The following is a 27,545-nucleotide window of genomic DNA, read 5'->3' as shown; positions in this document are numbered from 1 at the left end:
TCATTGCTGTATCTAGTGCCAGCAGCAAGCATAGAACCTGTTACAAAGTAATAAAGCGGGTCTTGTTGACCAAGATAGTGAACAAAGGAGGTATACAATAAAGGTTAGATAATGTCTGCTAACTTTGAAGTATAGTGAATTATCCTGCTTTGATGTTCTGTTTGTCTCTATTATTTTTTTGCACAGCTTGACTTTTACTAGTCAAGAATTCATATTATAAATTAGTAACTAAGTTTTTAAATATTATTTTAAATATTAAATACTCTTTTTTAAGTTTTTCTTTCTTTCTTTCTTTTTTTTTTTTTTTTTTGAGACAGAGTTTCTCTGTTTAACAGCCCTGTCTGTCCTGGAACTCACTCTGTAGACTAGGACACTAGGCTAGCCTTGAACTCACAGAGATCCACTTGCCCGTGCGTCCCAAGTGCTAGGATTAAAGGCATGTACCACCATTTCCCAGCTCTGAATTATTGAATTGGAGTAAATTCACTTTTTAAAATTTGGCTACTAGATATAGGCAGGATAATTATTTCCTTAATGACACCCTACTTTCCATTCCCAGAACCCCTGGCCCCTGCACAGTCCTCCATGGAGCTTAACATCTTTCCTCCTCTTTCTTCTCTTTCTTTCCGATGCTGGTCAGAACCCTGACATACTGTTTCTGGTACTGTGGGCTTCTTTGCTTTCTCTACAGTGCCACTTCTCGCCATATGGCTGCCTGCTACCACATGGCTGACCTCTATGCCAGCTTAACTTAAGCCCAGGCTTTTGTTTCTTTTCTATTCTCTGGGCAGCTGCTGAGATTATAGCCTGCCTGGCCTAGAAAGGTTTTCTCTTAAACTCTAATTCAATTATCCTTAAGCTTAAAAAACAAAACAGCCTTAGTTCCTGTGTGCAATACCTTGCCAGCTCTATTTCCTTCAAGTGATCCTCTGAAAAATAACCAGCCAAATTCTTAAGAGGAAAGATCTGTTTCTGAGTTAAAGAACTGTTTAAATATGTATGTAGTGTGTGTGTTTGCACATATGAAGCGGCATGTGTGTGGAGGTCAGAGGACAAGTCTGAGGTGGTTGATCTCTTAGCCATGTGAATCTCAGGGATCAAACTCAGATTGCTACACTTGGTGGTAAGTGATTTTACCCATCAGCCATCTTGCCTATCCTAAGAGTTTTAGCTAAACATTTTATAAACTCAGCTGCAAGTTTACCAGGCACTGTAGAGTGATGTCTTGGAATTTATAGACTCTAGTGTTAACTATCTCATGGTCTTTGTTAGGGAGGGAAAGAATAAATCAGTACACAGGAAGAATTAGATACAGACTTAAAAACCAGGCTGGCATCGAACTCAGAGATCCACCTGCCTCCCGAGTCCTACCCGACGTGCCTTCTGCTATGCTTTGGCACTGAGCAACACAACTGTCCCCTCCTTACATGAGACGGTGGCAGAGCCAGAGCTTACATCTCTCCAGCTCCAAGCCCATGGCTTGTCCACATTCCAGTCGCTTTTTACTGGGGGCAGTTTTGCTCTTAAATTCCCAGGGGATACTCGGCAAGGTCTAAAGACTTTTGATTGGTGTTAGTAGAGAGGGTGCTATTGGTACAATAGGTAGAGGCCAGAGCTACTGAAAGTCCTACACTGCACAGGACAGTGGCCCTGGCCAGGATATAAGCAGGTGGTAACGTCTACATTACAGGGTCTTAAGATAAGTCCATCTCCATATGGCTTTTAAAAACACTAACACAGACAGATTAATAGTAAATCAGGACCAATTCTGAAACTGTCATCTGACAAGAAAATCAAATTGTAATCAATGTTTGATGTATGCTGTGAATATGTTTTATTGCCATTGGTTAATAAAGAAGCTGTTTTTGGCCAGTAGCTTAACAGAGTAAAGCCAGGCTGAAAGAGATATATATAGAGAGAAAGTGGAGTCAGAGAGAAGCCATGTAGCTGCCATAGGAGACAGATGCCTCTGCCGGAGCCCGCTAAAACTTTGTCGGTAGGCCGCAACCTTATGGTGACACACAGATTAATAGAGATGGGTTAGTTTAGGATATAAGAGCTAGTTAGAAATATGTCTAAGCTATTGGCCAAACAGTATTGCAAATGATACAGTTTCTGTGTGACTATTTCGGGAGTCTGGGTGGCCAGGAAATGAACAAGCACCCTCCCCCACAAGTGTTCAATGTTGTATTGAAACTGAACCCTGTTGTTTTCAGATTATAAAGTACAAAGGTGATTTTCAAGACTAAGCCTAAACCTCACTATCTTTAAATCTATCCCATTAACTATTTAGAAACATACTAAAAATAAACTACTCAGCCACAAAATACCTGAGGACCAATGTGCTATGCTCTCCTTCCTCCTCTGCCTCGCTGACATCTCGACAGGCGTATGCTCAGCTAAGATGGCCGCTGGACTAGGCAATGGCTCAGGGGGGACAGTGTTTATAAGCAAGCCTGAGGACCTGAGTTCCGTTCCCAGAACCCTAGTAAACGCTGGCGTGGCAGTGTGCATGTGGCCCAGTGCCGCTACTGTAAGATGGGAGCAAAGACGGAAATCTGGGGGCGCTCAAGGGCCAGCTTATACAGCTAGAGCAACAAAGGGACCCAAGATGAAGTCACATCTCTGACCTCTGATATGCACCACGGCTTCCTATGCCCACACTCATGTGTACAAACATGGATACACACACATGCACATCATACTCTCACCACAACAAGCCTATGCCCACACTCACGTGTACAAACATGGATACACATGCATGCACATCATACTCTCACCACAACATGCCTATGCCCACACTCATGTGTACAAACATGGATACACACACATGCACATCATACTCTCACCACGGCATGCCTATGCCCACACTCACATGTACAAACATGGATACACACGCATGCACATCATACTATGCCTATGCCCACACCCACGTGTACAAGCATGGATACACACACATGCATATCATACTCTCACCACAAGCCTATGCCCACACTCACGTGTACAAACATGGATACACACACATGCACATCATACTCTTACCCAAAACTTTTTAAAAGACAAGATCCTAGGCCTCTTTTCTGTCTCTTGTGAACTCAAAATTTCTCCTGCCCTTTATGCTTTAATGACCTAATCTTAGAGTCGCATACAAATCTACATCTGAATATCTGCTGTCTTAAAAGATAAAAATTCTCAAGGGCAACTTCCTTGCATCTTACAAGCTTTCTCTTCAACTTGAGCTGCCTTTTTTTTTTTAACTGAGGTCATAGCCTGTATTGCAGATACAAATACCAAACAATAAAAACACACAGAAAAACAAACAAACCCTCAAACAAAACAGTCAGTCATTCTTTATGGCTCACCTGTTCTCATCCCCATAATCAACATCTCTTTCATTCTATCACAACTTTCTTGTAAGTCTGGGGCCACAGCTTAGGCGGGAGAGGGCTTGCCTAGCATGTCCAAAGCTCTGGGCTCAGTCCCCAGCACCATGAAAGCCAGATGTTGTGGCACACATCTGTAATCCCAGGTTGAAGTAGGAGAATAATGAGTTCAAGGTCACCCTCAACTACGTAGCCAATTTGAGGCCATCCTGTCTCAAAAAAATAAAAATAAAAAATAAAAAACAAAACTTCCTTGTAAGTCCAAGTCCAGCACAGGAGTCCAGAGCTCCAAAAATCTCAATTGTGGATGTCACATAAAAGCTGAGGGATCTTTCAGTGACTGCTTCTTATCTACATGGTGATTGTTTTTTCTTTTATCATATTGCCCAGGTGGTCTGGAACTTGTGTGCTCAAGTAGTTCTCCCCTCAGTCTTGTAGTAGCTCAGGGGTGTAGGTGTTACAAGACAAGTTTAACAGCCGTGCCTATCTTGTGAGATGCTGGAGCGGCTCCATAAGGAGCATATGGAAAACATCTGGCATAAACTTAAAGATTAGTGACTCAGGACTGATGGCAACTAAGAGTTCTGTCAGAAGTTTTCCTTTGATAATGTGATTGGGAAAATCAAGAAAACTTAAAAATACAGAGTGAGGGACCAGAGAGATGGCTCAGTCCAAAAAATATCTGCTGCACAAATGAGAACCTGTGTTCAGATCCCCAGAACCCCCACAAAAAGCTAGGGACACGGGCATGCACTGGTAATCTAAGCACTGGGGAAGTGATGCACATGGGCATGGGTTGGTAATCCAAGCATTAGGGAAAGCTAGATAAACCCTGGTCATCCAAACAATGGGGAAGTAAAGAGGCAGATCTCTGGAGTTTTTTGGCCACCCAGCCTAGACGAGGCTATGAGCTCCAGGTTCAGTGAGAAACATTGTTTCAAAAGATGGGAAGTGATGGAGACAGCACTCAATGTCAACTTCTAACCTTGACAGGCACTCACACAAACAAAAACCACAGTGAGTTTTAAGAACACTAAGACAGCATGGGCTAAAGAGTGTCTCAAAAACAAAACCTCACAAAATTGTGTAGGTGACTCTAAAAGTATGTTATAGTTGATTACAGTCTCAACAGGGAGCCTCACATGCAGGGGTGTCCTAAGTGCACAGACAAGAAGGACACAGAAGGAAGGTCACAGCTTTTGCCCCTTGGCCTTTTTCTCCTCTAACGTGTACGTGGTTAGCTGCTGCTGCTGCTGTTGCTGCTGCGGCTTCCTTCCCTACCATCAGAACCCAATTCCCTAAGCTTTCACCGTGACCTAGGACCAGCAGCCCTTTCTGGCTTCTGGGGCCAGACGGGACTGCTGAGGCACTTAGCAGGGGACAGCCACTGTGGGACTATGCTGACTGTTGAGGCACCCAGTCTCAGAGACCAGGGAATCTAAAATGCCTTGGTCATGGTGTCTCATCACAGCCGTAGAGAAGTAACTAAGAAGCTAAAGATAACTAAGAGGATAAATGAGTAACAACAATGTATCGTTCCCTTCCCAGCTAGAGACTGAAGAGTAGACACAAAGTGTGCTCACCTTGTTCTTTTCGTCTTGAACAATTTGCAGCAGCTGGTCTACATGCCCATCCTCGATGCATCTTTGGCCTGCTAACTGGAAGAGGCCAAAATCCTCTTCTTTAAAATCATGCTCCTCTAGGATTTGCTGTTAAAAAAGAAAAGAAGTACAGATGCAAATAAAGATTCAGTATGAATGAGTTCCTGATTTTGTCTCTCTAGGAAGAAAAGGAAATCTTAAATTATAGAGAAAGTGCGCATGAATACATAAATGTTTTAACAATTGACTTTATTTTGGCTTTTGAAACAGGTTCTCATGATGAAGTTTAAGCTGACCTGGAAACTTCAGATCCTCTTGCCCCAGCCTCCGAATACTGGTTATAAGCATGAATCAGTATGGCTCAATGAATGATCTTGAACCTACTGTATCAAAGAAACCTATGAAAACAATCATAGGTCTAAAATTAATGGATATTGGGGCTAGAGAAATAGCTTGGTGGATAAGAGCATATACTGCTCTTACAGAGCACCTGAGTTCAGTTCCCAACACCCAGGTCAGGTGGCTCACAACCACCTGTAACTACAGCTCCAGGTGGATCTGATACCTCGGGCTTCCATAAGAGAGTTGAGGATTTCTTTTTAATATATATATATATATATATGCTGAGTTTAGGATTTCCTTTTATTTTATATATATGAGTGTTTGCCTACAGTAGGTGTGTGCCTGGTGCCCATGGAAGCCAGAAGAGGGTCTGAGTGTTGGGTAATAAACCTAGGTCCTCTGTGAAAACAACTGAGCAATCTATCTAGCCCTCCTCTTTTATGAGACAGGGTCTCTCTACATAGCCCTGGCAGTCTTGGAAATCACTACGTAGATCAGATCACCCTCAAATTCACAGAGACACCCTTGCCTTTGTTTCTTAATTACTGGGATTAAAGGCCACATGTACAAAAATAAAAAATAATTTAAAAAAATCCAGTCTACCTTCCTGATCCTATGCTGTTTATTTACACGTCCAAAAAAGCAGGAATTAGATAAGGTAAATAATATGAGTGACCACAATGTAATTAAAGATAATATATGCACTTCCCATATTTTTAAAGGTGTTTTCAGGTAATTACTTACACATCTTTTTATTATGCTCTGAAGTTCCTCCACAGCCATTCCTAATTACTTTTCCTAGTTTTGATGCTGAAATGAACTAATAAAAAACACAGTTAATTGTGTGATATCATGAAAATTAAGTTTCATAAACTGTTTCATTCTGAATTATTAGAAAATACAGTGAACACAATGTCAAGTTTTACAGCTTAAATGCTATTACTGAGCGTTAGTGTGCTAGCCTAATAAAGCATTTTTAAAGCCCCTACTGTATTGTCTAAAAAGCATAACTCTGAAAGAATGAAAAGAGAATAAAGAAAGAGAACCCTAGAGAGAACTTCCTAGAAGAACCTTTTTTTCAAAAGGGGAAAGTATTCCTTTCATGAAAAAAAAAATCCAAACCGTAGACCTGGGACAAAAATTCTAATCATTAGGGAATTTTTTAAATGTCCCATTGACAAAAACTGAAATCCAACACAATTAAGTCACCCAAAGAAGTTGAAGACTGCGATGCCCTCCACCCCTTCTCTAGAGGACCTGCCCTCCCCAGAATAATCAACCAATCCAGTCAGTGAGATCCCCGAAGCCAAGGGCATCGGTGGTGACCAGGACTCTGCCGCAGGGGGCTGGAATCTCTGCCCCGCGGGAGAGGACAGGAAAATCACACCCTACCGCGCCTGTGGGCTGAGCCTAGGGGAAGCCATTTGTCCCTGTCTCCCTGTTCCTGCTGGGCAGAGCGTCCAGGCTCCAACACCTCAAGGGGCCTAGCAGGCAAGCAGCGTGCTGCGCGGATCCTGGTCAGAAAGCCCGGACCAGCCCAACCCAGCACGTCCACCTACCCGCCAGACCGCGCGCTCTCTCCACCTCCTTCCTCCACCACCTCGGCCAGCGCAGGCCGCACTCCTGGCCCCGCCCTGGACTGGGCCCGCCCCCTCCGGCGCTCGCCCCGCCCTCCCCAGATCGGCTCCCTCCGGCGCTCGCTCCGCCCCGTTGGCCCGCCCCCTCCGGCTCTCGCTCCGCCCTCCCTTGGCCTGTCCCCTCTGGCTCTCGCTCCGCTCTCCATGGGCCCGCCCCCAGCGTCCGGGCAACGCGCGGAGGCGGAGCCTCGCTCTCGCCGCGCAAACCCTCCCCTTGCCTTCTGACCCCGTTTCCCATGGCTGCCTCTGCTGCTCCTCACTGTTTGGGCCCGAGTGCCCGGGCCTCCAGCACCCACCGGAAGGCTGCAGGTAGGAACGCGAGCCTCTTCAGGTGTGGACCCTGAGGCCCTGGTTTGAGTACTACGCACGCGCGGAGTGCTGGCCGAAGCCATCCCCTGGAGGGAGGGCTCCGGGTGGCGGGTGGCTCCCACCGCTTCCCTGGTGCGGTCGGGGAAAGAATCCCGCAAGAATCCCACACTCTTACGCAAGTATTTCAGGATCTCTCCCTGCGTGGGCTGGGCTGGGGACCCCTAGGGAACAAGTGGCCCAGACAGCTTTGAACCTTAGACGTCCTCTTGGACTGCTTTGGTACCGGGTCTCTGAGATTTCAGACTCCTCTTCTTAGGCAAACTGTCCATTTGGGAGACCTAGAAATTTATCGTAAAGGTATCCAGTTTAGGTTTTTTTGTTTTTGCTTTTGTTTTTTGTTTTGAAGCACTTGATTAAATAAGATACGTTACATGAAAACAACCAGTCCCCAAAGGGATAGATTTTAGTCAAGAAAAATTGAAATGTAATTTACAGAAACTGTGAAATTTCCTTCCTGTTTACCCCTTTTTGCAAGTTGGAGTTGGAAATGAGATGTGTGAGAGAAAAGGAAACGCGGTCTACAGGGTGTCACTTGGGTAAGACTGCTGCACCAAATGTGTGTTCACCCTCACTGGTCTTTTCCATTGCAGGTACCAAACAGACAAGGCCCCTCAAGCCAGAAGATGCTTCCAGAAGGTAGACCACGTGGACAACTGCGTTCACTCTCTCTCTCTCTCTTTTTTTTTTTTTTTTTTTTTTTTTGAGACAGGGTTTCTCTGTAGTTTTTGGTGCCTGTCCTGGAACTAGCTCTTGCAGACCAGGCTGGCCTCTAACTCACAGAGATCCGCATGCCTCTGCCTTCCGAGTGCTGGGATTAAAGGCGTGTGCCACCACTGCCCGGCATTTCACTCTTTTTATATCACTAATCGAATAGATGTTTTTGGTCCTGATGTTTTATTTTCTGGGCTTGGGATTTGAGCTTTGCTCAGGCTTCATACGTGTTAAAAAAAAGCACTCTGTACTGTGCTGCGTTCAACCCAAACAGTTAAAACGATCATAGATACCTGATTTGGAGAACATACTTACGAGAAGACATAGGAAGCACTATTAATTCTCACAGCTGTTACATCCTCCACCTTTAAGAAAGCAAACTGGAGGCTCAGGCTGTAACACCATTCCTGAATTAACCAAGTAGTCCTTTTCCTTCTTTTCAGGTACAAACCATCTTTACTGTTGGGGGCTTCTAAAACATCAGGGTCTCTCATATCCCAGAAGATCTCAGGAGTTATCTGTGGAGACATTAAACGTGTCTGTGACTTTTCATTTCAAGATTCACTAGTTCTTCCAAATATTTTCCAAATACGAGATGGCTGTATTTGGGTTATGAGAAATATCCGTATATCATCACAAATTGCCTTTGGTACTGTAAGAAAAAGGCTGACGATGGAGGAGGGGCCAGTGACTTAGATCGTAGACCTGTGGGTTTTCTAAAAGTCTTCAGACTGTGTAAAGCAGACAGTAGAGATGAGATACTAGCAGCGAGGGGTGACAATATGGATGGGGACCCTGAGGTGGGATGGTATATGACTTTCCAAGAGGGGAGGAAGGAGGCAGAATTCTGTTCATGCAGTACCCAGCATGTCACAGTGAGAAACTTAGTTTGTAAAGTGCAGAACAGCAAACTTTAATTTTAAGACTGTAACGGAATCCAAGACCAGAATGTCTGAGACCTGCTCCATACCCCCCTGTCTTAGTTAGGGTTACCATTGCCGTGATGAAACTCCATGCCCTAAAGCAACTTAGGAGGAAAGGGTTTATTTGGCTTATACTTCCACAGCACTGCTCATCATTAAAGGAAGTCAGGGCATGAACTCAGACAGGGCAGGAACCCTGAGGCAGGGGCTATGTAGAGGCCATGGAGGGTGCTGCTTACTTACTGATGGGTTCCCCATGGCTTGCTCAGCCTGCTTTCTTAAAGAATGTAGGATCATAAACCCAGGGGTGGAGCCACCCACAGTGGGCTGTACTCTTCCCCATCAATCACTAATTTAGAAAATGCCCTACAGGCCAGCATGCAGCCCAGTCTTACAGAGGCACTTTCTTAATTGAGGCTCCTTCTCTCACGTGACTGTAGCTTATGTCAGGGTGACACAAAACTTCCAACACAACCATACTGATGGTCATCATTCAGGACAGAAGGAACAACATTGACCCATGGGAGGCAGCTGTAGGTATCTGTCAGTTAGGAAGACAATGGCTCAGGTCAGTGTGGTTGATAATTTGAGCCAGCAAGCTGATAAGACTTTTATTGATGGGTAAGTGCAAAATGAGAAAAATAGTTTTTCATGAAGCTTTTCATATTTACTATAAAGAACTGTAATCTGTGTTTATATCTTTTGTATCTGATACAAGAGTGGTCTTGTATGGAGCTGGAGTTAGTGAGTGCTTGCTTAGCACAGACGAGGCCCTGATCACCATCGTTAGGATCTCAAAACAGCAATAAGATGATCTTGATGAAGTGGTAGGAAAAAAAATAGGTGTTTAGTTTCAGAATGCCCCCTTTAATGTATGCATCTTAAAATAAGAATTGTTGGCAAAACTGTCCCGGACTTCCAACTTAGGGTGGGAACACATTGCTCTAGGCAAAGTATAGGAGTCTAAAGTCTCAAAAGTTAATGAAAGTAGGAAGGACACATGAGAAGATCCCCAGGTCCAGGTGTGAGAGGGAGGGAGAAGCACTGGGGACTACAGAGGTGTCTCTCCAGGACGCTCATGACAGCAGTGACTGTCCGTTCTCGTTTAGGGAGCCTCTGGTGGGACCTGGGCTGTCTTAAAACAGCTCTCACAGTTGTACTGTCCCGGGATCGTTTATCGAGATGGCCTTACCGTTAGTTCCATGTATGCAGAGCCACAAAGGACAGACAGGATCCCACTGCTCACTGGAATAAGGCTTCCTCATATCCATATAGTTACTAAGTGAGACTTTGTAATAAAGAAAGAAACACATACTGACTTTTAAGATACAGGTTCTTTCTACGCAGTCCACACTAGCCTTGAACCCCGAGTCTTCCTGCCTCCACCTCCCAGGTGCCATGATCGTGGACATGGGCCACCACATCTGTCCTCCTTTTCTGTGGGTGTCTTTCAGTGCCTTCTTGTGCTCTGAGCCTGGGATTAATCCTCATGGCCAGCTTCCATCTGCACGCTGTAATGGGTAGTTTGCTTACTTTTTGGAAGGTATTGGATCAGAAGTGGCAGGGTTAAAAACTACAGATTTTATTGGCAAAATAATAGATTAGTGGTGGCTTTTGAAGCGTGGAGTGCTGCAGATAGAGGTCTTCTAAGGGACTCACTTTCTCACTGGCATTTCAGGCGAGCAGAACTAGAAGCCGCAGTGCAGAGGAAAGTGGAGTGTGAGAGGAAGGCCGTGCGCATTGTCGAGCAGCTTCTGGAGGAAAACATCACAGAGGAATTCCTAAAGGAGTGTGTATGTATGAAGTTGACAAATTACCAGATTTTAAATATGACATCTATCTTTAAGGACTTATCTATGTGTGTGAATGTCTTGTACATATGTTAGTGTATGTGTGTGCACTATGAGTGTGCCGTGCCCAGAGTCCAGAAGTGGTTGTCAGATCCCTTGGAACTGCTGTTATAGGTGATTGTAATCTACCCAGTGCAGAACCAAACTCAAAACCTCGGCAAGGGCAACAAATACTCTAAACCACTGAACTGTCTCTCCAGCACCATCATTTTAAAAAAAATGTGTATGTATGTATGTGTGAATGCATTTCACGTATGTTTAGTTACCTGTGGAGTCCAAAAGAGGGCATCAGTTCCTCTGGAGCTGGTGTTGCCAGCGTTTATGAACAACCTGACACGGATGGTTGGGAACCAAACTTAGGTCGTCCGGCAGAGCTGTAAGCGTTTCTAACCACTGAGCCATCTCCAGTCCCCAAGTCTAGCGTGTCTCAGTCTATGAGACTTCCCTGCACTATTGGAACCTTTAAATTTTATTTCAGTTCTTAGATCCAGAATGGATGATCTGTGTTTTAAAATTATCAACTCTGATAATAGTTCTTGCTTTATAATGACTTTAAAATGAATTAATAAAAAGTACTGAGATGGTTGTAGTTACAACGTATGATTAAATACATACAACATTTGTAGTTATAACGTATGATTAAATTTACTTTATTACTAGTGGGGTGGGCGCACATGCCTTGACCTGTACATGCCACAGCATCTGTGTGCATTCAGTTCTGTCCTGCCATGTGGGTCCCAGAGGAGAAACTCGGGCTGTCATGCTGGACAGCAGGAATGTTTTCCCTCTGGGTCATCTCGTCCGCCCAGACATATTATAACAGCCTTCCTCTTGAGTGTCATCGTGTGTCCGACACTCACGGAAGCATTTTTCCTTCGTGGGCCCCTCTAATTCTGACTTCACAGGTGTTCCATAATCTGTTGGGGAACACCCCTTATTTCTGCTCCAGGGGATGTTTATCACACCGGCTCACTACAGCGATGTCGTGGACGAGCGGGCCATTATCAAACTCTGTGGCTATCCTTTGTGTCGGAAGAAGTTGGGAGCCGTGAGTAGTCTTCCCCTAAGTGTGTGTGTTAGTATGATTAGTCTGTACAAGACATGTTGTAGAACCAACGGGAAGGAAAGCCTGAGGTCATGAACTAATAACTTGGATTGGCCAAAAGTATTAACCATAGATGACTTAATTCTCTGTGACATAAAGTTTGTGTTCCTCACTTAAATTCTTTAGTAAATTATACTTTATTTTTCTTTAGATACCGAAACAGAAATATAAAATTTCTACTAAAACCAATAAAGTCTACGATATTACTGAAAGAAAGGTAAGATCAAAAGGTGTTTAATGTGGCAGTTAATTTTTAAATGACATTAAATAGAATTCTAAATTTTGCTTTAAAATTTGTCTGTTAGACAATAACTACAGTAATAGATTGTTTCTATCTGAAACTAAGGTACTAAGAACATTTCTTGCTTGAGCTTTAACTAAGCACGGGAGCTGGGGAGTCTAGTCATTCTGAGCTGTGCAGCAGGTTCAAGGCTTCTCTGGGCTACCTCCCTCCCCTAAAAAAGATCTGAACATTTGAAAACAGAAAGTGCATGTTGGTATAAACACGGGCAAGTAAACCAGGGTAAGAAGGATGAGCCGGGGCAGATTCATCACATCTGTGAGCCCTCAGTTTATTGTGACAGGAGCTTGTAGGTGAGCAGAGAAAGGGTGGGTCTTTCAGGAGCTGGAGGTGGCACAGTTGTCCAAACGTGAGAACTGACTCATCCCAGTCCATATACAAAGTGGGTGGATAGACGTGTGTCCAAAAAGCAGGCCTCTCTCAAGACAGGATGGGAGAGTATAAACTTGGACAGAAAATTAGGAAAGTATGAAAATCTGAAAAACTTTCCTTTTTAAAATCTAGAACTTTTGTTCATTAAAAAGTGAGAAAAACAAAGCCAGGTGTGGTAGCTCACACCTTTAATCCCAGGGAAAGCAGAGGTAGGCGGATCTCTGTGAGTTAGAGCTAGCCTGTTCTACAGAGCGACTTCCAGGACAGCCAGGGCTCTGCAAAGAAACTCTGTCTTGAAAATCCACAAAAAAAATTTAAAAAATAAATAAATAAAGAGAAAGAGAGGAGAAAACAAGTGAAAAGTGTGACATTATATTTTCTATGGATTCATGACCAGAACATGTAGTCTAAGAGAAAAGAAGGCAAACAAAAGGGAGACCTCCATATGCCAAGTGTAAATGGCTAGTGAACATATGAAAACATGCTTGAGAAAAAGCCAGTGTGAGTAGGGGAGTTGGTTGTACAGCTCACAAAGGAGCTGGTGGGAACAGATGATGTTACAGCCACGTTGAAGGCCCTTTTTGGAATCTCAGTGCACCAGGAAGTGGGGAAGGCTGGGTCTCAGAACACCAGGAAGTGGGGAAGACTGGGACTCAGAACCAGAACCTCTTACATGGTAGAGAGGCTCCTTAATGCTAAGTAAAGCCACAAGCCCAGAAGCGTCTCACAGTCTTTGTTACCAAGCCTTTTTATTCTGTTATATGCCGTGAAGAAATTCCTGGGCCATGTGTACCGGGGTATATGTATAAAAGTATGCGTAGCTATATAATATAGTATAGACATATAGTGGAATAATATTCTAATTTTAAAAAGAAAGTAAATGACACAGGAACTTTGAAGACATTATTAAGTGAAATAAACCAACACAAAAGGACAAATACAGTATAACCCATTTATACGGTTCTTTATTCTCAGTGTTTCGTTTTATTCTTTGCTCTTCTCATTCATGTTCTTTGTAGGCTGTGCTTGTAAATAGAAGGTAATGAGCTAATTTTAAATGTTCCTTTCCAGTCTTTCTGCAGCAATTTTTGTTACAGAGCATCTAAATTTTTTGAAACACAAATTCCGAAAACTCCAGTGTGGGTTCGAGAGGAAGAGAGGTAATTGAATCTTCTTGTCTTGTTTGCGCCAGTGATTGGGTCACCTTCCTGCTTTTGTCGCTGGCCGAGAGCAGGCTGAGTTCTCAGCAGAGGGTCACCGTTCACACAGCTTAGCTCTGGGAAGTGGCTGTATCTTAAGCATAGTTACTAAGGATTTTTATGGGAAACCTTACGTGCAAATGTTTTTCTCAAATGTTGTAATTTTAATCACAAAACTGGAGCTTGCATTCTAGTCCTTGCTTTGCCCAGGGTGAATCCTGCTCCTGTAACAATCCTGAATTAAAATAGTAACTTTTTTCAGCTTTTGGGAATCTGGCTGAACACACTTTACTGCTAAGATAACGGGCTTTGTTACAATGACTGCAGTACCCTGAGCTTTAAAAAAGCCAATATAAAAGGACCTTTTTGTTAAAAAGTTTGAAGGCTTTTGCTTCGGGAAATAATCAAGTGCTTGCAGTATTTTACTGATGCAGAATTTAAAGAAATTTATTAGTAAAAGCAACAGTTGTTACCATTATCCAACTAAACTGTATAGAAACTCCAGACAAAGACTTGGTGACATTAGTATCCTAGATGACGCATGTTTGAAGAGATGGCACAAGCCCTGTTGTTTGTGGCCAGACAGGGAAGAGAGATGCTAAGTTAATACAACGACTCAGATGTAAAGAGATGCAATGATGCAAGAGCTTTGCTTTAAGACAAACAGACGAAACCTTAAATTTTGTCCCTGAGAAAGATGGTAGGATACCGCTCTAAGTTCTGCTGGTTCCTTGGCATTCTGTCCCCGAGAAAGATGGTAGGATACCTCTCTAAGTTCTGCTGGTTCCTTGGCATTCTGTCCCTGAGAGAGATGGTAGGATACCTCTGTAAGTTCTGCTGGTTCCTTGGCAGCAGTGACAGACCCTTGGTGGCATGTTCCTCTGTAATCCCTTCCTATGCAAAGCCTGCCTGCCACCCTGTGGCCTTAAACCGAACGTCATAAAGACAAAATCGGTCATTTCGTCACTAGCTGTAAGCTTTCTTGTTAGAGCATTTAAGGCACCATCGTCCAAGGTAAATGGACACCCACACTCTTCATCAGAACCACCACCGTCGATGGTTGATCCAACACCAGCAGCACTCCTCTCCCCCTGAATAACAACAGTTGGCTTAAGTTGTCTTTGCCTTTTATTTCCAAAGACATATTCTCTGCTTGTTAAATTCAGCCGTCTGTCATATCCTTATAACTACTTCAAAACCATTTACCAAGCCAGACATGACTGTACATGCCTGGAATCCCCAAATTCTGAGGAGGCAGGATGACCCAGAGCTAAGACCCTCCTTATCTACATAGTAAACCCCAGGCCAGCCTGGTCCACATGAGACACTGTGGGAGGGAGGGAGGGAGTTCACCAAACAAATTTTCCTACCAGCTGTTTTCCTCTGACTCAGTAACTCTTCGCTGGCCTTTTCCTCAGTCTCATCCCTCTCTCTTCAGAATGTCTACTTTTCCTCATAACTTGAAGCCTTGATCTGTGTCACTTTTGGTTATTGAGCTTCATCTTATTTATATAATCTTTTTTAAATTTTAGTGTAGGAAAAAAGATGAAAATAGCCTTTTATTCCCCTAATCTAGACAAATGCCCCTAATTTCCAGAGTATGCACTGTGTACTTAGTGCCTGACTAGACACATACATGCACATGGCAAGGCACACAGATGCACATGCATATTTCATAAATCTCAGCCTTGAATTTAATGGTAATTAAGAGAATAAATACGTGAGTGAAATTATTTAATAACTTTGCTGAGGATGTATGATACAAATTTTGTGACATCACCTAATGACAAATTGTAAACAGAAGAGAAAAACTCAAGGGTGTAGTTTGGGGATTGGACATTGGCTGCTACAGGGACCCTCTCTTGGCCAGTGGTCCACTTTACATCCTTTCAGTTACCAGCATTAACTATAATCTAAAAATAGTAGATGGAAGATTCCAGAAATAATTCATAAATTCTGAATTATAAATCCTTCTGAATAGCACAGTAAAATCTCACACCATGTTCCTCCTTGCCCATGGCATGCATGGATCATCCTTTTTCCCTGTGTGGTCACACTGTGTAGAGTGTATGTCAGGCCATGATTTTAGGCCTCATGGGTTAGAGGGCACTGCTGTATGCCGTGGAAAAACAGATCACAATAGGAAGAAGAGCCAGGTAGAATCTGGTGCATTTTCAGGTGCTGGGGAGGGTCAGGTGTCTATAGTGTCAGGCCTCTGTGTCCTCACTTTTGGGGTTGAGCCTGGGGCCTTTCACATGCTAATCAAGAGTTTAACAAATATACCTAGTACACAAGGTCTTTTGAGCAGACCTTGATATGGTATTTGTCTATGAGATGAATTAAAAAAGAAAGATTCTCAAAAGCCTAAAAGATCTGTAGAGTCAATCCAGTTCCTTTGTTGAGCGTCCTTTCAAAGTGGAGCCTATCCCGTGAGCTAATGATAGACCCTGTCTGAGGTCAGGCTTCTCCCTACTGTGCTCCGCTGACTGACAGGCATTAGTGACAGCTAGCTCTAACCATAAATCTTCCCGTTGCCCATTGTCTAACCAGAGCCCCCACTGTGTCTAACTCTTGTCTGTGGCACAGCCACATCCTAGTTTCTCACGCTAGAAGCTTCACTGTGAGTTTAATCTCTGAACTCTTGGGCCTGTGGCTGTGCTGTAGTTTAATGAATCCACTAGAGGTCACTGTTGTCACTGAGAATGGTTTTTCCAATGTGTTGCATTTTAGAACAGCCATCTTCATTGTTTAATGCTGAGATTTTTATTTTAAATAATAAACCTAAATTTTACTATAGCAATTTAATGGTCAATTTAAAATACAAATTTTTAATCCATTCACGTAATTAATATCTATACAATTAATTATAAACTTTTTAACTAATATATCTTGCATTATAGTCTAATACATGCATTTGCCTTTAAGAACAGTCATTAAATGTCTCGTTATTTTCTACCACTTTTATGACATGCCGATGACCTGTGTGGTTTGTCACCCGCAGTTTGAAGAGCTCTGTTTTGTTCACTCTAGTTTGGGTTTTTAGTTGTTTTAGTACCACACAGCCGTATGTAAGCTCTAGACCACTGTTCCTCCCTTGTGGAAGCAGAAGTCTACATCTGTGTTCGCCCGTCCTGAGTCTTGAGCTGCCTTGTCACAGGCGCTGTCTGATAGGTGTTTAGGCGAACCAGCTTGCTGTTCTTTGTAAAGAGGAAGGCTGAGAGAAGACTGGGTCAAAGTTTAGATGAGAAGGAAAGCCAGAGGTGTTTTAGAATGTGTCTGAGCCCTGGCATGTCGGGGAAACAGAATAATAAAGTTGACCCTATTTGGTCTCTCATGCATCACTGTGAATCCTAGGATGAATTTGTTATATAATTCCCTAACTTTGTGCCTCAATAAGTTTACTACTTCCCTGATCAATGTATTAGAGTTAGGAAGTCATTAATTATAGTGAAAAATTATCTAAAATTAAAACTCATCCTGAGTGCTTCTCGGCGGCATGTCCCGGTAGTCTGCCCGAGACAGACCACGAGGTCTTGCGGTGTCCATCTGCGTGACGTCCGCAGTGTGACTGAGGAGTTGCTCACCCAGCTTGTGCTCAGAAACCAACCACATACAGTTCTGGTGCCGAAACAGTGTGCTTCTACACAGTCTGAGCTTGAATTTATGATCCCGTATGGTTTTTACAAGTAGAGTTTGGCAGAGCTTGGGGCAAGACTTTCTAGAATTATGAGTTAAAATCTAAAAAGGAAGGACAAGTGTTGAGCAGCTGATTTTGTCTTTAAATATCGCATCTGGGTGAATGGTTAATGCTGACAGAGCTAAACGCATCATGTGGCCTAGAGCTGGGGATTTTTACATATCAGTTCTCAGCAATAATCATGCATAATCTGAGGGGAGGAAGCCAAAAACCTCTGCAGAGCAACTTTTATAACCTCTTCCTGAGCAGCCACCTCTGCTCAGAGATCAGAATGAACTCCTTCTGAAAAGATTTCACTGTGTCTGAGGAGCTTTGAGGCCCCCACAGGGAGGACTGTTGGCAACCAGCTGTAATATAATAGATACTTTTCAAGTGATGCACACACATACACATACATATCTGTATGTGGGGAGGGGCAAACGGCCTTTTCACAGGGATCACATATCCTTCATACCAGATATTTACATTATGACTTATAACAGTGAAAAATTACAGTTATCAAGTAGCAGTGAACATAATTTTATGGTGGGGGTCACCAACGTGAGGAACGGCACTGAAGGTCACAGCATTAGGAAGGCTGAGAACCACTGCTCTTGAGCCAGGTGCAGTGGCATACCTGTGAGCCCAGCATTTCTAAGGTTTCAGCAGAGGGATCAGGAATTGAAGGTCATTCTCCACTACCTGTGAGTTTGAGACTAAATCATGTCTCGAAAAGCCAAAATATGAAAATAATTATATTAGTCACCTAGCTTGACTTTAGTGAAAATAGGATAAATTATTTATAAAATCTTTATTCTCTCATACATTACATCCCAACTGTAGTTCAACACCTCCCCACCTCCTCTCTCCTCCAGATCCACTCCTCCTTCATTTTCCTTAAAAAAAAAAACAAAAAGAGCAGCCTCCCAGAGATGTCAACGAAACACAGCATAAACCTTAAGTCTAGATACAAGCCCTCATGTCAAGGCTGGACAAGGCAGCCCAGTAGGGGGAAAAGGGTCCCAAGAGCAGGCAAAAGAGTCAGAGACATCCCCCACTCCCACTCTTAAGGAGCCCCACAAAATACCAAGCTCAGACACATATAGGGCCTGCAATAGTCACTTCAGCCCCTGTGATCCCCTAGGAACCCTGCTTAGTTGACTCTGTAGGCTGTGTTCTCAACTCCTCTGGCTCCCACCGTCTTTCCTCCCTGTCTTGTGCAGGGTTTGCCTGGCTCTGCCTAGTATTTGGCTGTGGGTGTCTGCGTCTGTTTCCATCAGTTGCTGGATGCTGCTTCTCTGATGAGTTGGGCTGGACATCAATCTGTGAGTATAGCAGAGTAACATTAGGAATCATTTCATTGGCTCCTTTTTTTTTTTCCAGCCCTGATTGTTCTTATCCTGAGTCTCTAGGCTGTCCAGCCTCTGATTTTGGCCCTTCAGCAGTGTCAGGGGTGGACTTCTTCTCAGGGCATGGGTCTCAAGTGGGACCAGTGTATCTTGCAGGCAATCCTGGGTTGATGTCCCAGCCCCCCTGCTGGAAACTTTGCCTGGTTATGGAAGATGGCCAGTTCAGTCTCCACGACTACGAGACTTCTCTAGGGTCACTCTTGCAGAGTCCAGGGAGTTTCCACTGCACTAGGTTTCTATATCAGCCCCTTCCATGCCCCAGATTTCAGTCATCTCTCCAGTACTCTCTCCCACCACCCCACCCCTACCTGATCTCTCTTGTTCCCATCCCCATCTGCCCCCGGTCTACCTGTAAAATTTATCCCCTTCCAAGGGAGATCTGTGTGTCCGCTCTTGAGCCCTCCTAACAAGTTAGATTCTCTGGGTCTGTGGATTATAGTGTAATTATCCTTTATTTAACAGCTAATGTCCATATATAAGTGAGTACATACATGTTTTACTTTATAGGTCTGGGTTACCTCACTCAGGATGATTTTTTTCTAGCTCAACCCATTTGCCTGCAAATTTTATGATGTCATTGTTTTTAACATCTGAGCAGTACTCCATTGTTTAAAGGAACCACATTTTCTTTATTTGTTCTTCCATTGGGGAGCATCTAGGTTGCTCCCAGATTCTGACTGTTATGAGCAAACCTGCAGGGAACATGACTGAGCAGGTGAGCCTGAGGTAGGATGCAGTGCCCTTTGGTCTGTGCCCAGGAGTGGTAAAGCTGGATCTTGGTAGATTGGGTCCCAGTTTTCTGAGAAACCGTCAGTGATTTCCATAGTGGCTGTACAAGTGTACATACCCACCAGCAATGGAGCAGTGTTCCTTTTGCTCCAGCATGAACTGTTGCTTGTGTTTTTGATCTTAGTCATTCTAACAGGTGTAAGATTGAATCTCAGAGTCATTTAGCTTTGCATTTCCCTGATGGCTAAGAATGTTGAACATTTCTTTAAGTGCTTCTCAACCATTTGAGATTCCTCTGCTGAGAATTCTCTGTTTAGATCTGTAACCCCATTTTTTAACTTAATTATTTGAATTGTTGATATTCAGTTTTTTGTGTTTTTTTATATTATATATTAGCCCTTCACTGGATGTAGAATTGGTGAAAATCTTTTCTCAGTCTGTAGGTGACTTTTTGTCCTATTGACGATATCCTTTGCCTTACAGAAGCTTTTCAGTTTCATGGGGTCCCATTTATTGATGTTCTTAGTGCCTATGCTATTGGTGTTCTGTGCAGGAAGTTGTCTCCAGTGCCAATGCATTCAAGGCTGTTAGTGTGTCTAGTTTTATGTCTTTGATCCGTTTGGACTTGAGTTTTGTGCAGGGTGGTAGATATGGATCTATTTGCATTCTTCTACATGCTGGCATCCAGTTAAATCAGCACCATTTGTTGAAGATGCTTTCTTTTTTCCAATTGTGTATTTCTGGCTTCTTTATCAAAAAAATCAGGTACCCATAGCTGTGTGGATTTATTTCTGGGTCTTCAGTTCCATTTCATTGATCAACCTGTCCTTTTTTTGCCAAAACCATGTGATTTTTATTACTATAGCTCTGTAGTAAAGTTTGAAATCAGGGATGATGATGCCTCTGGATGTTCGTTTATTGTACATGATTGTTTCAGCTATTCTGGTTTTTTGTTTTCTCATATGAAGATGAGAGTTGACCTTTCATGGTCTGTAAAGAATTGTGTTGGAATTTTGATAGGACTTGCATTATCTGTAGATTGCTTTTGGTATGATGGCCATTTTTGCTATGTTAATCCTATCAATCCATGATCATGGGAGATCTCTCCATCTTGTAATATGAGTTGTGGGCTGGAATAGGATACTGAGGAGACAGGGAGCTGTTGGGTAGGCTGGGCAGGCTCTGAGGAAGTGTTGGTGGTTTGTAGGGTGGGCTTAACCTGGGTACTAGGTGCAAGCATGGTCTTTCTAGATAAAAAAAAAATTTATGAATAATCATTTTGAAAACATGTCTTAAGTAGAGTAGTTACTAGTTTTGTGTTTTCTAATTGAGCTTCCAGAACGATCACCAGGGCAACATAAATTATGAAGAAAATACTTAGCATGAAGAGAAATAACAATTTTAACATGCACAAATAATTTTAACTTCATCTAAGAAAGGATAGAAAAGGCAGTGTATCCTGTCTCATTCTCTATAAAAGTGCACACAACAGTAATAAACATCTTGTTGGTCGCAGTGTGCTACCATTACTCAATTTATAGGTTAGGGACCAACAAAGGCACTAAAGTCACTTAAAATACTACCTAATAAACCCAGTGTGGTGATGCATACCTACAATCCCAGCATTCGAGGCCAGCCTTGTCTACAGAGATAGTTCCAGGACACCCAGAGCTATTGCTCAAAGAAACCCTATCTTGAAAAACAAAACCAAACCAAAAACCAAACAGTCTCCCAGTAACAAGGTTGACTAAGTCTGTCTGTAAAGTCAGAGGGAACAGAAGCAAGGACAGTAAGATTTGTCAGACACAGCCAAGAGGAGCAAACCAAGTTTTCCTCAGGTATTTTTGGGAGGCGGAGGCAGGGGGCTTGTTGTTTTCCTGACACTAGAGCAGCATGCCGTGGAAAGAGCTGAACTTGAAGTAAGACCTAAATTCTAATCTCCATTGACTCTCGGCTCTGTGATCCAAGGTTCCCCTTTCCTTACCTGTGAAAACAGCTGGCAGTTGGAGGATCGTTTGAAATAGTATGTGAACCGTGGAGACGGTCTGTAATGGTGACACACTACAGCCACAGCAGTGGTGACAGCTGAGCAGCTGTAGAAATGTACTGAACAGCACAGAACATCCCTTAAATGATGACTTCTTGTTCTCCACATCCGACTGTGCCGCCCTTCATAATTCACTGCTACCCCTTAAGCCCAAGGCCTGGCATTTCTAAATGGCTCCACCTCCAAGTTGCATCATCAGCCCCTTTACCGCAGTTTTAGAAACCTGTTGTGGTGGTTAGAGTTAACTCTCAGCTTAGGAGAATCTAGAATCACCTGGGCGGGGGCTTCTCTGCATACTCCCCTGGGGGCTGGGATTAGTTTACCTTAAGAGAGGTGGTGAGATGCACCCACTGTGAACTGCACCTTCCTTGGTTGGGATGATGGAGAAGACAAGCTGTATGGCTGCAGCATGCATCCATTGCTCTCTGCTTCCTGACTAGACACAGTGGCGCTAGCTGACTGACCACAGCTTTGATCTTGTCTGCAGCCCTCAGCCGGCTGCGACCTCCTCCTGACCCTCTCTGGCTCTGCTCTTCTGGGCTGACAGACTCTTAGCATATTTGTTCTCAGACTCCACATTCGGCAGCTACAGCCTTGCCCTCGAAGAATTCCAAATTCTTTCTTGTCTAACTTCCTGCTCTTTCCACCTCCCAAGGTCCAGTCATTTTCCCCCTGTACTTGGATTGCTGAATGTTACTGAGAAAGTTTTCAAGACCAATAACATTTTGGTTGTCTGGGGTTGTTAAACTACGTACTTTAGGAACCGTGGAACTTAAACATGCAGTAATAGACTTGCACAAAAGGGCTGGGGTTGTAATGCAGGTATGGAGGAGACATGCTGGCTCGCATATGTAATATTAGCATTTGAGAGGCTGAGGCAGGAGAAGGGTAGATTTCAGGCTAGCTGAATTTTGTAATGGTTCCAGGCTAGCCTGAAACATAGCGAAACTCAAAAATAGATAGATACATAAATACACATATACCTTAATACCCACCCGCCCGTGTCCATCTGGAACCAAAGCCGTATGTCCGGCATTCCATTGGCCCTAATCACAACTGCTCCTCATTTTCCCAGTTGTGTTATCTAATCCACTCAGGTCTTTCTACTTGCTTTCAACATCAATCCCAACCTCCAACCTCCAGTACGTTTAACCCACTTTGCTCGAACACGTGAGCTTGTTGGTCTCCCTGTTAGCGTTGGTTTCTTCCCATGCTCTCAGTTCTTTCTCTTCACTGCAAATGCAATGGTCTGCTCTTTGTTATAATTTTTCTCTCTTTCTCCCTGCCTGCCTCTATGGTTTAGTCCACTCTTCTTGCTTTTAGAATGGTTCTCTTCCCTCTACTTTAAAAAAGAAAAACAACAATAAAAAAAAATGGTTGCCATGAAGAGCCATTTAAGACAAGTAATGGGTGTAGATTCCAGGAGACAGAAGTTGATAACTGGGTGGCAGATATGGAGCCGAAAATGAGTGCAGACTTTATGTGTTTGGGTGTTCTGTCTACATGTATGTTTATGTACCATGTGCATGCAGTGCCCATCAAGTCCAGAAAGCACACAGGTTCCTTGGGACTAGAGTTACAGATGGCTGTGAGCCCTCTCATCGGTGCTGGCATCACACCCAGGTCCTCTGGAAGGGCAGGCAGTGCTCTTCCCTCAAAGCCCTCTCTCCAGCTCAAGTACAGACTTCTTTAAAGGAAGCATACAACAAAGATGTTAGCGAAGTGGACTCCTGAAGGACAGTGTGTTTGCATGTTCAGAGGGCGGGTTTAAGCATGGCTTCCTGTTTTAGAAAAGAAAGGCAGGTATAAAGAGTGAGGTTCATAGGTTTAACTTCAAATGTCTTTAGCTATAAACTGTGTACATAGACCAGATGAGATCATTCCTTTCGATCTTTTCTTGATTGGCTCAACATCATTTCTGATTTCCTGTTCATGTATCTCTCATATATTTAACATGTTCTTTTGAATTATGATGAGTCTGATTTTTTATAACAGAAATCTGTTTGACAAAAAATTACTATGAAATTTGTGCATATTTATGTGTGAGTGATATTTCATGTGTGTGATATGTACATGTGTGTGATATATGCATATATGTGATATGCCTTTGTGAGTGATATATTGCTATATTAGTATGATATGTCATTGGTGTGATATATATTAGAGTGACATATCTATATCTGGATACATGAGTGAGGGCATAGGTGGGAAGAGTAGGAGAGGGTAGAGACACAGTCAGTAGCAATGGAACAACAGTCTGTCTGTAGCTGAGGAGTCGGTGAGTAGAAGGCAGGGGGAGCTACAAGAGTTGAGATGCTGGGGAATGACCTGTTTCAATTGGCTAAGGTACGAAAGGGAAACCCGCCCTCAAATGTGATTTCTGATATTATATACCAAATTATTCATGGAATTAAGTTTAACTTACTTGATTTGTACAGGGACTGGAGAGGTGGCTCAGTGGGGAAGAGCACTTTGCTGCTCTCACAGAGGACTGGTTCCCAACAACTACACGGCAGCTCACGACTGTCTGTAACTCCACCTCTAACTTTCCTGACACCCTCTTCTGCCTTCTCCAGGCACTGCACACACAGGTTGCACAAACACTCATGTTTGGTATGGTGGCACCATTAGTCCCAGCTTTGGGATATATAGTAAGACCATCTCAAAAAAAAAAAAAGTCATAGTACAAAATGATTGCTACCTCAGAAGTTAGGTTGATTGGATAAGAATTGCATAGTCTCTGCCTCTTCAAGGATCTGGGGGATTAGTGTAACTTAAACATATGCTCAATAAAACATTTTCATAACCGTTCTGACAATAAGAAACAAAATAGTTGATTAACCAGAACTGACAGTGACAGGGATTTAGAGAAGAGAGTGGTCTGCTTATACAGGTGCATGGAATTTGAGCTTAATTCTGAAAATGACTAACTTTTAGGTAAAAAACAAAACAATTGAATCCAGATTTTTTTTGCGTGTATTTTTAGTACTTTGCCCTTTATTTTTTTTCTTAAAAAAAAAATCTTCATTTATTACTCCTTCAGTAATATTTCCTGTGCAGTACGGTTGCAGCAAACCCTTGACTGTGTTTGATGTGTCACCTTCAGTCTCCTCTCTCTGGTTTGTTCCAGGCCCCCTGAGTTCCAGCTGCTGAAGGAAGGACAAAGGTTCGTTCGAATCAGCTTCACCGGCCTGAGTGGCCAGGTGGCGTGGGCTCCTGGACGTCCTGTGCGGCTGTGGCACAGAGAACGTGTGACATGTTCAGCGTCTTCTTTTGTGAGGGAAAGACGATTTGTTTAATCTGTCTGATTTATTACCCAGCTGTCCCAGGGAGGACGTCTAATTGAACCTGTTGAAACAGACACAAATACAGCCTCCATCTCATGTGGTCCCTTTGTTGGTGAGGCGGTGCACATTGTATTTGAGAAAGGGTTTTGTGGTCTCACAGGATTTTAAGATATTAATGTGTTGCTTAGTTATTTGAAAAAAATATCTAGAGCATCAGTGTAAACGCAGGTTGTAGGTTTGTCTTTCCTAACCCCACCGCAAAGCTCAACAGCAGTCATTGCTCAGAGCAGATCCTTCTTGCTCTCAATTAAACGTCCCTGGTTCTCAGTCACAGAGAAGAGACTCTTGTTAATTGGTGGACACCTTTATGGTTTTAACCTAGTGTAAAGTGAACGCCGTAAAACCTCAAGAGAAATAATGAGACATAAACTACCAGTTTCATTCTAACTGTATTTTTATTTGTTTCACTTTTTTGTATGTTTAAGTGTCTGCCCAGGAAGGCCATGAGAGGGCATTGGATTCCCTAGAACTGAAGTTCTGGGCAATTATGAGCCACTTGTGGGTCCTGGGACTGGAATCCAAGTTCAGCGCAAGTGGTCTTAACCGCTGAGCCACTTCTCAGCCCGCAGTCTTGTTTCCTGAACCTACGCTGCTTGCTTTCTTCTCACCCAGCAGTCACTTGCCTGGCGGTGCAGGTTACAGATGCTGGAGTCTTTCAGATTTCCAGTAGGACCTCACTTTTAGCTCTTTGCCTCCCTCCTCCCCACACTGTGCTGCTTCCCCACAGGAGAGCTCTGACAGGTGCTTGAGAACAGCCGCTCAGCACTCTCGTTTGTCTCCGCATATTTGCCTTCACTCCTTCAGAATTCTTAATCCTATTTCAATTGAATCTGAAAAGTGAAAGATAGAATCAGAGGTGTTATCCATAATTCACAGATGTTATCCATACTTGTTTGCATTCTGCTGTTACTCCTGAGTTTTCAAATTTAAATATCTTTCGTTGAATAATATTGATATACCAACTTCATCTTCTGTTTTGACCTTTGTGTTTTTTATTCCATGGAATTTTCTGTATAATGGTCAGCGGGAGCTAGAAAATAATCTTCATTTTTTTTCAAGCAAAAATCAAAATCATTGAACAGGATCGTGTCCTTAAAATGTAATAGTGTTTGTTTGCTGCACTGCTTTAAGAATTATAAAATGGGGCTGGCCCGGTGGTGATGGTGCACGCCTTTAATCTCAGCACTGAGGGAGGCAGAGGTCAGCCTGGTCTACAGAGTGAGTTCCAGGACAGCTAGGGCTGTACACAGAGAAACCCCATCTTGAAAAACAAACAAACAAAAGAACTGTGAAATGTTTCAAAACAGACAAAGGAAATCTGGAAAAGAATTGTAGCAAACATGTATTAGGTTTGGAGAAATTATAGCCTTCTGAAGTTTATGTGAGAGAGTATAAGTAAGGCTATGTCTAAGGGATGGAAATTCCGGAATGTAACTGGGGAAATCCCGTTGTAATTGGTTTTGCTTGTCTTTCCTTTACAGTGGCCGTTCTGGAGAAGTCGTCCAGTTCTTCAGTGACGCCGTCACAGCAGCAGACATTGATGGTCCTGGTGCTCGTGAAGCCCAGTGTGAAGCCACGGCTCCCAGCGCTTGGTGTGATCACACCACAGATGACGAGCAAGACTTCGTCTCTTCGCTTCTCCCAGGACACGGACCAAGGGCAGCAGACACGAGGCCACAGCCGCACAGAGAGAGCAGTGTAAGGAAGAAGAACGCTGGTCAGAAAGTGACCTCCAGGCACAAAGAGCAGACAGTGGCGGATGTCACTGAGCGGCTGGGTAACTGCAGATTGGGTGGTCAGGAGAAAGTGGCTGCTTGTGAACTTCCTTCCAAGAAAGAAAATCCTCAGATTCCCTCACCTGGCCCTTCAGCAGTTTCCGACAGTAGACACAGTGTGTCAGAAGTCACTCTTGTAGGGATAAGCAAGAAAAGTGCTGAGCATTTCAGGGTCAAATTTGCCAAATCTAACCAAGGGTCTGGGTCAGCCCCTGGCCTAGGGCAGGGTCCTGAGGTCGCAAAGGCAAGCTTACTTCGAGTTCTGAAGGACACCTTGACTGAATGGAAGACAGAAGAAACGTTGAAGTTTTTGTATGGCCCAGATCATGCCTCCACGTGCCCAAAACCACCTTCAGCCCCCGTACCCGATGAAGAACTCGATGAAGATGACCTGAGTTGTGAACCAGCTAGTGGTGGTCCTGCCGTGAGCCAACCCCAGAACAGCTTAGATGAGACACTACCCTTTAGAGGCTCAGACACGGCCACTAAGCCACTGCCAAGTTACGAGAACTTGAAAAAAGAAACGGAAATGCTGAATCTGAGGGTCAGGGAGTTCTACAGAGGACGCTACGTTTTAAATGAGGAAGCTACCAAGTCGCAGGACCCAGGAGAGGTATGTCTTCTGATGGATGTTTGTAGGCTGCTCACATTTGGAGAACTCAGCAAAGCAAATCTGGGTGCATGGCTCATGCTATTTGCTGTAGGGTAGATTGGTTGCTTAGGTAGTCAAATGCTTTCCGAGGTACTGTTCCGTTAGCGTGTCTGTGTG

General features: G+C 43.5%; 2 protein-coding genes across 13 annotated transcripts in view; one reads left to right on the top strand and one right to left on the bottom strand.

Moving 5' to 3' along the window:
• Glmn (glomulin, FKBP associated protein) overlaps positions 1 to 6,966 on the bottom strand; it is a 34,138-nt gene extending 27,172 nt beyond the window's left edge. For 5 of the 6 annotated variants that reach the window (XM_085691520.2, XM_085691522.2, XM_048447083.3 and 2 more), the window contains exons 1-3: positions 6,886 to 6,966; positions 6,071 to 6,146; positions 4,967 to 5,092 (exon numbers count right to left, since the gene is read on the bottom strand). In XM_085691520.2, the coding sequence (XP_085547646.1) occupies positions 4,967 to 5,092; positions 6,071 to 6,109 (165 nt within the window). In that variant the 5' untranslated portion in view covers positions 6,110 to 6,146; positions 6,886 to 6,966. Of the gene's footprint in view, positions 1 to 4,966; positions 5,093 to 6,070; positions 6,147 to 6,718; positions 6,866 to 6,885 lie in introns of those variants that run through there. The other variant, XM_085691521.2, reaches the window with a different exon arrangement.
• Positions 6,967 to 7,121: 155 nt separating this feature from the next.
• Rpap2 (RNA polymerase II associated protein 2) overlaps positions 7,122 to 27,545 on the top strand; it is a 66,576-nt gene continuing 46,152 nt past the window's right edge. For all 7 annotated transcript variants that reach the window (XR_015002602.2, XR_007234519.3, XR_015002604.2 and 4 more), the window contains exons 1-8: positions 7,122 to 7,272; positions 7,923 to 7,968; positions 10,645 to 10,759; positions 11,766 to 11,864; positions 12,073 to 12,138; positions 13,666 to 13,754; positions 24,785 to 24,820; positions 26,483 to 27,389. Coding sequence is in view for 2 of the 7 variants with exons in the window: in XM_048447079.3 (XP_048303036.3) it covers positions 7,200 to 7,272; positions 7,923 to 7,968; positions 10,645 to 10,759; positions 11,766 to 11,864; positions 12,073 to 12,138; positions 13,666 to 13,754; positions 24,785 to 24,820; positions 26,483 to 27,389 (1,431 nt within the window). In the remaining 5 variants the exon portion in view is untranslated. The remainder of the gene's footprint in view (positions 7,273 to 7,922; positions 7,969 to 10,644; positions 10,760 to 11,765; positions 11,865 to 12,072; positions 12,139 to 13,665; positions 13,755 to 24,784; positions 24,821 to 26,482; positions 27,390 to 27,545) is intronic.

This window comes from Myodes glareolus, chromosome 8, assembly GCF_982192425.1.
Source record: "Myodes glareolus chromosome 8, mMyoGla1.1, whole genome shotgun sequence".
NCBI classification, from domain to species: domain Eukaryota; kingdom Metazoa; phylum Chordata; class Mammalia; order Rodentia; family Cricetidae; genus Myodes; species Myodes glareolus.
The sequence above is the reverse complement of the archived record's forward strand: the minus strand, read 5'-3'. Positions and strand labels throughout refer to the sequence as shown.